Source organism: Pongo abelii, chromosome 15 (assembly GCF_028885655.2).
Source record: "Pongo abelii isolate AG06213 chromosome 15, NHGRI_mPonAbe1-v2.0_pri, whole genome shotgun sequence".
Classification (NCBI taxonomy): domain Eukaryota; kingdom Metazoa; phylum Chordata; class Mammalia; order Primates; family Hominidae; genus Pongo; species Pongo abelii.
In genome coordinates, this window is record NC_072000.2 from 93,078,206 (window position 1) to 93,090,882 (window position 12,677).

The 12,677-nt window shown below is 35.4% G+C and overlaps 1 protein-coding gene across 9 annotated transcripts in view; it reads right to left on the bottom strand.

Moving 5' to 3' along the window:
* EML5 (EMAP like 5) overlaps window positions 1–12,677 on the bottom strand; it is a 209,581-nt gene that overhangs the window by 138,709 nt on the left and 58,195 nt on the right. For all 9 annotated transcript variants that reach the window (XR_008513154.2, XM_024231451.3, XM_054530353.2 and 6 more), the window contains exons 3-6: window positions 8,325–8,423; window positions 6,136–6,204; window positions 2,479–2,664; window positions 979–1,114 (exon numbers count right to left, since the gene is read on the bottom strand). Coding sequence is in view for 8 of the 9 variants with exons in the window: in XM_024231451.3 (XP_024087219.1) it covers window positions 979–1,114; window positions 2,479–2,664; window positions 6,136–6,204; window positions 8,325–8,423 (490 nt within the window). In the remaining variant the exon portion in view is untranslated. The remainder of the gene's footprint in view (window positions 1–978; window positions 1,115–2,478; window positions 2,665–6,135; window positions 6,205–8,324; window positions 8,424–12,677) is intronic.

A 12,677-nucleotide genomic window follows, 5' to 3' on the forward strand; every position in this document is an offset into this window, starting at 1 on the left:
AATTGTATTCTTTTCCTTTTAATAATCTCTTTACTTGTCTATATTTCTTCAATATACTCATAATATCATTTAAAAGAGAGAATTTTACTTTTTCTGCATACTCCTCAATGTCTTTTGTAATCTTAGGAAAGCCACCATGTTTTTCAGTTTTCTCATGTGTGTTACATGGCCAATGTAAAGACACTGCGTACCTCACAATGCTCTTGTGAGGATCAGATAAGAAAAAGTCTCAAATTATTTTGTAAGCTTTACAGCACAATAATGCTTAGTGAAACTAATGAAGTTAGAATAACAGTTAACATTTACATGCTTATTATGTGCTATCCTTATAAACATTTTAGAAATATCAATTCATTTGATCCTATATCCTAAATAATATATTTATTCTTATTCTCCTCATTAACAGTGAGGGTAAATTACAAGGTCACACAGCTTGTAGATGACTGGAATATGGTTTAAACACAAATCTGTGGGTAGTTTTTACAGTAAAAGGTCCTGTTTTATTACATCAATTTTTTTTTAATCCCCAAGAGAAAAAAAAATCCCCCAATTGCTGACAAATTTGGATGAAGGAAAAATACATCTATCCACATTTAAATTATCCTGAACAAAAGTTCCCCAACCTCAATATTTACCCCCAACTGTTTATTTAGAATAGTTATATTTAGCATTCTAATAGTAAAATACTTTCAAAATCCAAAGATACCCAAGTGAGTACCTCTAACATCTCTCTATAGGTCCTATTATAATAGACATCAGACTTATGAAAGAATCTTTCTCCTAACAATGAACCTAAACTCTTTACAGGCAAAATTTCTCCTTAATAGAAGAATTTCAATCAAATGCACACAGGGTGAAGAGGCAAATATAAGTCTTATTTATATTTACAAAACTTACATTTATACTCACTGAAAGAAAGAGGTAATCTTTGGGAAGTTTAGAGTTTGCCTAGTACTAAGACATTTGTTTTGTTATTACCTTTGTATCCCTGGTCTGTTTCCCTGAGATCAATCACAGTAATTGGTTTAAAAGTTAAATCCCAAAGACGAATACAACCATCTCTGCCACCAGTAGCAAAGCCTTCTTCACAAGCATTCATGCTAAAAATTCCTGCCTAGAAGAGGAAATAAAATAATTTAACAACAAATATTTTTTAAGAACATCTACTATATGAAGGTAGAAACCCTTTTAAACCAATTTAACAATATTTTGGTAGGATATAAGAATAAACAAATATGTCAGAAAACACAAAAGAAAATCTAGAAGTAAGTCCATAGGAACGTAATACAGTTGCCCTTGTGGATTTGAACTTCACTGGCTCACTTATATGGATTTTTTCAATAAATACAGTCAGCTCTGTATCCACAGTTCCACATCAGAATGAAACCCAGATCAAAACACAATCTTTGTGGGACGCAAAACCAATAGATAGGGAGGGCTTTACATATGCAGGTTTCCCAGGGCAAGACTTGAGTACGTGCAGATTTTGGCATCTGTGGTCCTGGAGCCAATCCCCCCAAAATATCGAGGCATGACTATATATAACCAAAGTGGTATTTAATTATACGGATATAACATAAAAGAAAATAAATTTAAACCCTACACCACATGTAAAAATGAATTATAGATGAACTTAAAATATAACTATTTAAATATAAAAAATAAAAATATTAGAAAAATTCAGAATAACATTTAGGTAACTTTGGCTGTGAGAGACTTTTCTAGGCATGGCAGATCATCCACAAGTTTTAAATTTGTTCATATGAGAAAAGATGTAATAAGCAAAGACAAACAGATTGGAGAAATATTTGCAACATGTATGACTGTCAAAAGATAAATAACCCTAATATTCAAATGAATAAAGGAAAGAAAAACAATTCAACAACCACAAAAAATTTAAAAAGTAAAAAAGCAAAGGTTAGGAAAACCCAGTTAATAGAAATGTAACGCACTGAGGACTTTTCTACATGAAGATCTTGCTGTTAACAACGTGGCAGCTTTGTGCTATCTAGCTCCCCTTACTTTGTAATGCAGACCCAACTGCTAAAAAGCTCAAACCAAAAAACGCTAAGAATTTAAACAGAAGATTTCTTTTTTAAGTTTAGTAAGTTATTTACTTGAAAATTTAATTGCCTCTGGTAAATTAGCCTGAAGAGCACTAGCTTTATTCTGGTGTGGTTAATCTAGAATACTTTTAGATTGAAGTCAACAAGCTTTTTTTCAACACTACTCTTCAGAAAGACACCATACTAAAGCAATAGCTTTAACAAGATACTAATTATACTAATGTAATAAATATCAATGAGTCTAATTGATTTCTTCATTGAAATCTTGAAAACAAATAGATAATTCAGTTAGAAAAGCATTTTCAAGCAACCAAACTGACTAGAAACAATATACTATATTATGCAGTCTGTCATTCTAAGACAAGGTTAAGTAATACACATTAAAATGTTTAAAATACTTAAATATACTTACAGCATGGGCTCCTTGTATTGTTCGTATAAGATTGATTCCTTTCCACACATATATATCCCCATTGAGTGCACCAGAATATGTTAATTCATCCTTTGCACAGGCTAGGCACAGTATTGTCTGAAGGTCACCCGTCTTACCAAAGACACCTCGTTTTGGGGTCAGAGCATTTCCACATAAACTCCAGAACTAAAAGGTATATAGTATAATCAAATTACCAAAGAATTCTTACAAAATAAAGTGAAACATTCCCAATACTTTGATGCTATATTAGAGCAGTGAGCTAAAAATTAACTAAGAAATTGCCTTATGATAAAATAGCATTCAATGTTCAGATTCTCATCCTAGTGCTGTCAAAAGCTACGTTATAGCATAGCTATATAGTCACTGGTTTCAATTCTTATCTGTAAGAATAAGGGGTTTGAATCAGATTATTTTTAAAATATGCTATGCTTTCCTCAGGTTTCTAAAAAGAATCTACATAAAACTTAGATTAAGCCAGGCACAGTGGCTCATGACTGTAATCCCAGCACTTTGGGAGGCCAAGGTAGGCGGATCACCTGAGGTCAGGAGTTCAAGACCAGCCTGGCCAATATGGCGAAGTCCCATCTCTACTAAAAATACAAAAATTAGCCAGGTATGGTGGCGCATGCCTGTAATCCCAGCTACTCGGGAGGCTGAGGCACAAGAATCGTTTGAACTCAGGAGGCAGAGGTTGCAGTGAGCCAAGAGTGCACCACTGCACTCCAGCCTGGGCACAGAGTGAGACTCCGTCTCAAGAAAAAAAAAAAAAATTTTAGATTAAAAAGTTGGGAATGGGTTAGCAATGAAAATGAAGGTAAGTCATCATAGACTAAGAAGAAAAAGGACCAAAACTAATGTACTCTCTCTGATAGAAACATTAAAGATAGGAAAAAAGGAGTATGCTACAGCTCACTGTGTAACTACAGCTCACTGTAACTATAATATTTGATATTTTCAAAGCTGAGCAATTGCTTTGCTTGTAAAGCTTAAAAAAATAAGATAGATGTCCATGTGGAATGATTTGTTCATTCTTGGAAGAAAATAAGAAGTTAAACATGAATCTTCATTACCAGGGTTTTTGTTCTATTAGGTGGAATTAGGTAAATTTTTATAGTTCACGGAGAGAAATTTAAATAAAAAGGAGTTGGGGGGAAGTGGACACAGTGGCAAATGCCTGTAGTCTCAGCAACTTGGGAGGCTGAGGTGGGAGGATGGTTTGAGGTCAGGAGTTTGAGGCTACAGTGAGCTATAAATCACACCTGTGAATAGCTACTGCACTCCAGCATGGGCCACATGGTAGGATCCCATCTCTAAAAAATAAACCAAAAAAATGGGACAGGGCAGAGATATATACATTAAATAGTTCTGCATAAAGAAATTAGGCCCAAAGAAAAAATTCAACTTTGTAATAAGTAATTAACATTTAAAATAACATAATTTATTATCATATATTCTTATTTTAAAATTTGAAGCCTCAAAGAACTAAAAATTATGATCATTATCTATTCAAAGATCTAATGAGTACTTTAATTAAACTTTATAATTTTTAAACTTAAAATCTCCATAATTTCTGTGTACATAAGTGGCTTGTTCTCTTTCTTTCAGCATGTCCTAATTTGAATCCATTATTTTCTTCTAGATCAGTGATTCCCAATGTTAGCTTCACATTAGAATCACCTAGGGAAATTATAAAATGGGATGCCTGGACTCCCAATTGAGATGAACTGAGACAGAATCTCTGAAGCATGAAGCCCAGGTATCCAAATTATTTTGTTGCTCAGCAAGGGTTAAGAACTATTGTTCTAGAATCCAAATCAATATTGACCAATAGAAATTTCAATGATGATGAAAATATTACACACACACACACACACGCTTTCCAATACAGTAACCACTACTAGATACATAAGCATATGAAATGTACTGCTAGTGTGACTGAGGAAATGAATTTTAAATTTCATTTAACTAATTTGTGTTTAAATAGCTATGTATGGTTGGACAGTGCAGTTCTAGATCATCTCTGGGAATTAATTTCCTCACATGTATTGCCTGCAAAGAGAACTATGTTACTATTCATTTCTTCTAGCAAAGGGAAAGAAATGTAACTCATTATAAAAATATAGTTTATTTAGTTTGAGATGAGCTTTTTATAAAAACCTGAAAATGGAGCCTTTAGCTTTACTTACAATATAAAATAGTAAGATCTCTTTATTCATAATTCATTTGCCCATCACTTATTAAGCACTTAATACATATCAAGTACCATATCAAACACACTGTCCATCAAAGATGAACAAGACAAAAATCTCTACCTTCACAGTGCTTATATCATGTGCCTTAAAGCCCAGTATACAGCCTTTTTGGTATTAAATATTTGTCAAAAAATAAATATTTACTACTATCCATCAATCAAATCAATACCAGAATAACAAATCAAGAATTGTAGCAGCAGTGAAAGATGCACTGGAGAAAACGTGGATGGAGTTAGGTATATTGAAATAAAGAATGTGAACACAGAACCTTAATTCACTAGGAATTAACTGTTACCAGGAACTGTTACATCAGACAGTGGAAGTAAAGCAAGTTAATTCCAATTTGTTCCAATGATTTAAAAGTAACTATAAACATAATAATGAATATCACCACTGACTTTACAGGCTTCAAAATCTGAGCTGTAATTATAAAACAAAACCCAGAGCTTTCATAAGCAAAGTAAATAGTAGCTATCAAGGCTGAGAGAGGGACAAGGAGAGATTTGTTAAAGGATACAAAATTATAACTAGATAGGAGGAATAAGTTCTACTACTCTATACCACTGTAGAATGAGTATAGGTAATACGAATATACAGTTTCAAATAGCTAGGAGGAGGATATTGAATGGTCCTAAAACAAAGAAATAGCAAATGTTTGGGATGATAGCTAATTACCCTAATCTGATCACCATACATTTTTATGTATCAAAACATCACTATGTACCCATGAATATGTACTATTATTATTTGTCAAATAAAAAAAAATTTAAAGGCTGAGGTCAAATCAGGGAGCAAATATAGAAAAAGGAAAAGCAACACTTTCAGAAAGCAGACCATGTGTTAGGCACTATGACAAGCACTTGAATATATACTGCCACCTTATTTAATCATCAATTCTTTGAGGATGGTAACAGCGGTCACAGTTTTCAAATGTGAAAAAAAAAAGCTCAAAGAGGTTAAATAACTCATACTAGGTTAAACAGCTAATAAATGGCAAAGCCAGGTCTACTCAAGTTGCTTCTCCCACACCATTCTATCTATGTAAATGAAAAACTCTTCATTTGTTTCCTATTCTCAACATTTTACTTTGTAAGTGAAACATGAAGAAACAGGATGGACACAGTAAATCCTACCTCACTAGACTACAAATTTCTTTATGGAATGTGGCTTATTAATTTCCTATTCATACCTATATCCGTTACAATAGTTCAAAGCAAATAATACATATATTTGTTTGACTGAACATAAGAACAATAAAAACATTGCCATTTTAAAAATAAGTACTATCAAAATTCTGAAAGTAGGCTAAATTGTTAACAGTGCAATATATACTTAGCAGCAGAGAACTAAACGTGACTATTATAAAACAAGACCCGTCTAGTACCTTGATATGTTTTACACCACAGCTGACAAGTTTATTTGGCTGGTACAAATCCCAAGAAATATCAAATATCTGTAAACAAATCAGATTCATGATTAAAATACTTATTTCCAGAATCATTTAAAAATCCTGTCCAAAAGACCAAATGGCCCAAACTCCTAATCATAAAATAATATTCCTCAATAAATAATAATCAGAATCCCACACTTCAAAATCTTATGAGAAATAAAGTAAATTTGAAAATGATAAGAAATAAAAAGCACTTCTTTGTTTCTATGAACTTCAAACACCACTGGAGTAAAATTTAACACCTCTGTTTATTTTTAATTTTTTAAAAAATTTGGTCCATAAATAACAAGAATGGTTGAACAGAATTAGGACACGAAGGGAGGTGCTTGCATAATTTCTACAGAAAAGAGATTCAGAATGGAACATGACACTTATACGGCCTAGAAATAAGAAACACCTCTATAGCTTTCTATCACTCAGAACTATTTACATAAAGAATCCAAATACTGATTTTACAGTAATTTTTTTCACTGTTTAAAGGTCAAAGTTAACTTAAATTTTGGGGAGTCTCCAGGCTTCATTATTTTCTAAAATTCCATAAATTCTAAATACATGCAAAACATTTTGTTACAAAAGCAAACAAGCAAAAACCCAGGTGAAATAAAATACGAATGAGAAACGTAATTAAACAAATGACGAAAGAAAAACTAACATTTAAAAAATAATTCATTTATTCTGCTTTCTGGTAGTCTTCACGTTTCTTTGACACCTTATCAACCTACCTCTAAAAGGTTTACATTTTTGGTATACTAAAATGTACACTTCACATTTTGGTATACTCTAAAAATTTACAAGGTGATGCTCTTTAGTGATAATGAAGAAAGAATAGATATTACAGTTAATATTTAACAACTCACCATAATACAGATATATGAAAAACATATCAATGCAACTTTGAAATATTCAACCACAATAATACTTTCAAAAACTCCATTGACAGTGTCATATTTTATAATGGGTCTATTTATTAAATTCCAAATAGTCATGTGCAAAATGCTTTGATCTAAGCAGGTAAGAACATGCCAGCTGTCTAATAAAATATATCCAACATTTTAATAATGGTCTAAATTGTGTGTTTGTGTGTATGTGTGTGTGTGTGTGTGTGTGTGTGTGTAATAGGCCTCTCTGTGTAGCTACTAAAAACCAAATGTATTCTCCAAAATGCGAATATACATAAAATTTTCTACCCAACTTTTAGAGTGATAAATTCCCACCAAATAGAGTCATCGGCCATGCCTCTGTGCTGGTTCAGGTTAGGATTTTACTACATATACATACACACAAATTAGACACTTGGAGGAGTTTACAACTTTTTTTGATCTACATCCATAAAAATAGTATAATATTTAATTAAAAGCTGGCTATGATGTATTGTTTATATACAATTTGGAATGAAGAATATATATTCTAAACAAGTTGTCAGTTAAAAATGTTAGGTCTCTAAAAAATGTAATAGTAATACGTAATTTTAAATCCACACAAGCAACATCATTTTTCACCTTAACCATAATACATATGTAACAAATTAGTGGTAAACCAAACTAAACAGACCCTAGGCTCAAACCATTCAATTTTTAAATTGAGATTTGAATAACGGGTGTCTGCATATGTCAAAGTTCACACCTTAAATATAATTCATCAAACTTCACACCTTAAATATAATTGATATACATAGGGATGCACATATTTCAATAAAACTGTTTTAAAAAATGGAAAGAAAATACATTGTTTTTACTGAAGCAAACACCAGGTTAAAAGTCTTATACCTAATGTAGATGATGGGTTGATGGGTGCAGCAAACCTCCATGGCACGTGTATAGCTATGTAACAAACCTGCACATTCTGCACATGTACCCCAGAACTTAAAAGTATAATAAAAAAAAAAGAAAAAAAGTCTTATGCCAATGCTATACATATTAAATCATGTTTCCAAGTCCTACAATACATACGTACTCTAACACTTTAAGAGTTTTTACATCTGTACAATTATTTACCAATTGTAAAATTTTAATTACATATGACCTATCTGGCAATAACAAAATACAGAAGAATAAAATCCCCTGAACTCTCTTCTGGTCTTTCCCTTCCAGTACTCGTCAGAAATCTCAAAAGAGAATACTTACTCTATCTGTATGACCAGGAGCCATAGACAACATTTTTCCCCTTTTCCAGTCCCAAACACAAACTGCATTCTTTGAATCAAGTCCAACTGAAACCAGGCGCTGATTTATGTCCAAGAAGTCCAGGAAGGAATAAAAAGGCAAACAAATCAAAGAGAAACTGAATTATAAACAGCAAATAAATTATACTCATGGGTTTTTATAAACATAAAACATACATGCCTATATTTTATAGACCTCATAAAGGCTGAATGTATTTCACCTTGTTAGTATTTCCACATATGTACAGATCTTCACATTATGAAACAGAAGAGAGACTTCCCATTTCTAACAGTAGGATTGACAAAATATCCTAAATATACCTCCTACCAAAAACTAAAAATACTAGATAAAATATAAAATCATCTTTTTAAATGGACTGCTGAGCTGTCGAAAAATTAAGAAATCCAAGAACAAAACCAAAGTGATTTCCAGTGGGAAACCTGGAGGGTGAGAAAACACCTACACCCACTGGACTCTAAAGGCATCGGGTGAATACTTGTATCCCTGATTTCTGTGCTGTGGGCTGAGGAAGAATAGGAGACAAAGTCTAGGGCCTACCTAAGGTGGGGATTTGAATTGCAGACCGCCTCTGATTAAAGCAGTAAACCTCTCGGAAACAACAAATAACCCCTTCCTAAAGAAGCGGAGGCAACTCATGAAGAGGGAGAAACACCTCCCTGAACATTTGTTAACCACAAGCATCCTTCACATGGTTGCTGGCCTAAATTCACATTAAACATGAATCCTTCAACTAGGAAATTAAATTCAAAGTAGTCTTCAGGGTTGGCTGTGTCTTCAAGCAACTTCAACAATGTGGCCCAAGCAAATATAAATCCTAAATGAAGTACCACAACTTCGATCCATCCCTCAAAGAATTCCTACAGGTAGCAATTCAATACAAATAAGCTAAAAAAAAAAAAAAAAAAGGCCAGGTGTGGTGGCTCACACTGTAATCCCAGCACTTAGGAAGGCCAAGGCAGGTGGATTGCTTGAGGCCAGGAGATTGAGACCAGCCTGGGCAACACGTTGAAACCCTGTCTCTACTAAAATTACAAAAATTAGCCAGGTGTGGTGACTCACGCCTGTAATTCCATCTACTCTGGAGGCTGAGGCAGGGGAATCGCTTGAACCCAGGAGGTAGAGGTTGCAGAGAGCTGAGGTTGCTCCACTGCACTCTAGCCTGGGAAACAGAGTGAGACTCTGTCTCAAAAAAAAAAAAAAATAATAATAATAACAACAATAATAAGCTAAATAAATAAACGAACCACCCCACCCACACACACAAACACAACAAAATAAGAAACCATGAGTGAGAATGGGCAAGTCACAACAAACAGCAAAGTCGGCCTTGCAAAAAACATCAGATATGGCATTATTAGTTAAATAACGTAAAATAAGCTTAACATGAGAAATAAGCTTAATATGAGAAATAAAATTAAGGATTCAAAATATCTGTATATGAGCAAAGAATATGAGACTACAAAAAGTATCCAAGGAGACTTGAAGAAGCAAACAGAACTTCCGGAAACAAAAAATAAAATAAGTTAAAAATTCAATGGAAGAGTTAAATACAAGATTAGCAGGAGATGAAAAGACAAAGTTAAAAACAGAAGTGGATAGTGAGATCGAAAGTATGAGAGAGGTTTAAAAACATAAAAGATGGACTTCTAGCCATGAAGGAGTATCAAGTTCTGAACTCACCCTCCCCCACCCGCCCCTGCCATAAACAGCTAGAAACTGTACAGAATACATGAAGCAAATGTTTTGAGACATTTGCAAGAGGAAGTAAAGCACTGTGAACCCTGAAAGAGGGGAAAACAAATAAATTAAGTCCTATAATCACCCCAGCTTCCATCTAGGAGGCAATTTCCAGACTATGGCACAGAAAGGTAGAATCCAAATAGAGCCCAGTAGACTTACTAATTCGGACAAACAGAGCCTGGAGTTCAGAGAGGACAAGATGGCTAGAATTTGCAGAGCAGGAAAAGAGCTCCAGTAAAACTATCTATAGTAAGATTTGAGAATATTAATCTCTACATGCATAGGATGAACTCTATGAGTTCATGCAAAGAAGAAATTCTAGAAAAAGAACAATTACTAGAGAGCTAAAAGCAAAAAATTCTCAGAGATCACAAAGGGTCCAGAATCACTCAAATTCTCAATAACCAGAATGAAGATACCTCTTTGAGTTCGCTGGGCAGTCATTAGGAATCCTGAGGTCAGGAGGAGAGTATCATACCTTAATAGTGAAATTATACCAGTAATTCTAGAGCAACAGCTACTCTAGTGCTGCCTCATGAAAGTTTGAAAGCAAGCTTTTCACAAAGATGAAACTGATTCATGAGGAACTTGACTATTTGCCAGAACAGTGTCCATATAATTTAAAAGGATATAATAAAATTACAGGTATGTGAAGAAACAGGAAAATGTGATTAATAACCTGGGGAAAATCACTCAATAGAAATAGACTCAGGAAACCCAGAGATAATTAAAATTAGGAGACATTTGCTGTTAAAATTAACATTTTCAAGACACTCAAGAATTATCTCAAACACACCAAGAATAAAAAAAAGAAAAGATATAAAAGAACAACATAGAAAACTGTTACATTATCTAAAATGAAAATTTACTCCAAAGGATTAACAGCAGCTCAGACAATGATGAAAAGATAAATAAACTTGAAGACACAGCAATAGAACCCATCCAAAATAAAGTACAGAAAGAAAAAGAAAAAAAGAATTGACAGAGCTTCAATGACCTGTAGAAAAATATCAAGTGGTCTAACATACAGGTAATTATGGCTTTAGAAGGACAGAAAAGACAGAGGAAAAGAAAAAAAAAACTGAAGAAACAATAGTAAAAAGTTTCCTAAACTGATGAAACCATAAATCCACAAATTTAAGACGTTCAACAAATCCCAAGCAGGATAATCATTCACAAAGAAAAAACACACCAGACACATGGCAAACAAACTGCTGCAGCCATCACTAAAGGGCAAATTCTAAACAGCAGCCAGACAAAAAAGGACAACTGCTGTATAGAGGAACAAAGATTTAAAAATTATCCTAGACTGCTCATCCAAAGTGATGCAAGTTAGAAGACAATGGACAAACAGTTTAAAGTGCTGAGGCAGAAAAAAGTCAGCACAGAATTGTATACTAAGCGAACTAGGGGGGAGGAGCCAAGATGGCCGAATAGGAAAAACTCCGGTCTACAACTCCCAGCGCGAGCGACGCAGAAGACGGGTGATTTCTGCATTTCCATCTGAGGTACCGTGCTCATCTCACTAGGGAGTGCCAGACAGTGGGCGCAGGTCAGTGGGTGAGCGCACCGTGCGCCAGCCGAAGCAGGGGCGAGGCATTGCCTCACTCGGGAAGCGCAAGGGGTCAGGGAGCTCCCCTTCCAGGGGTGACAGACGGCACCTGGAAAATCGGGCCACTCCCACCCGAATACTGTGCTTTTCCGACGGGCTTAGGAAACGGTGCCCCAGGAGAGTATAGCCCCCACCTGGCTCAGAGGGTCCTACGCCCACGGAGTCTCCCTGATTGCTAGCACAGCAGTCTGAGATCAAACAGCAAGTCGGCAGCGAGGCTGGGGGAGGGGCGCCCGCCATTGCCCAGGCTCGCTTAGGTAAACAAAGCAGCCAGGAAGCTTGAACTGGGTGGAGCCCACCACAGCTCAAGGAGGCCTGCCTGCCTCTGTAGGCTCCACCTCTGGGGGCAGGACACAGACAAAAAGACAGCAGTAACCTCTGCAGACTTAAATGTCCCTGTCTGACAGCTGTGAGGAGAGCAGTGGTTCTCCCAGGACGCAGCTGGAGATCTGAGAACGGGCTGACTGCCTCCTCAAGTGGGTCCCTGACCCCTGACCCCCGAGCAGCCTAACTGGGAGGCACCCCCCAGCAGGGGCAGACTGACACCTCACACGGCCGGCCAGGTACTCCAACAGACCTGCAGCTGAGGGTTCTGTCTGTTAGAAGGAAAACTAACAGAAAGGACATCCACACCAAAAACCCATCTGTACATCACCATCATCAAAGACCAAAAGTAGATAAAACCACAAAGATGGGGAAAAAACAGAGCAGAAAAACTGGAAACTCTAAAAAGCAGAGTACCTCTCCTCCTCCAAAGGAACGCAGTTCCTCACCAGCAACGGAACAAAGCTGGACGGAGAATGACTTTGACGAGCTGAGAGAAGAAGGCTTCAGACGATCAAATTACTCCGAGCTACGGGAGGATATTCAAACCAAAGGCAAAGAAGTTGAAAACTTTGAAAAAAATTTAGAAGAATGTATAACTAGAATAACCAATACAA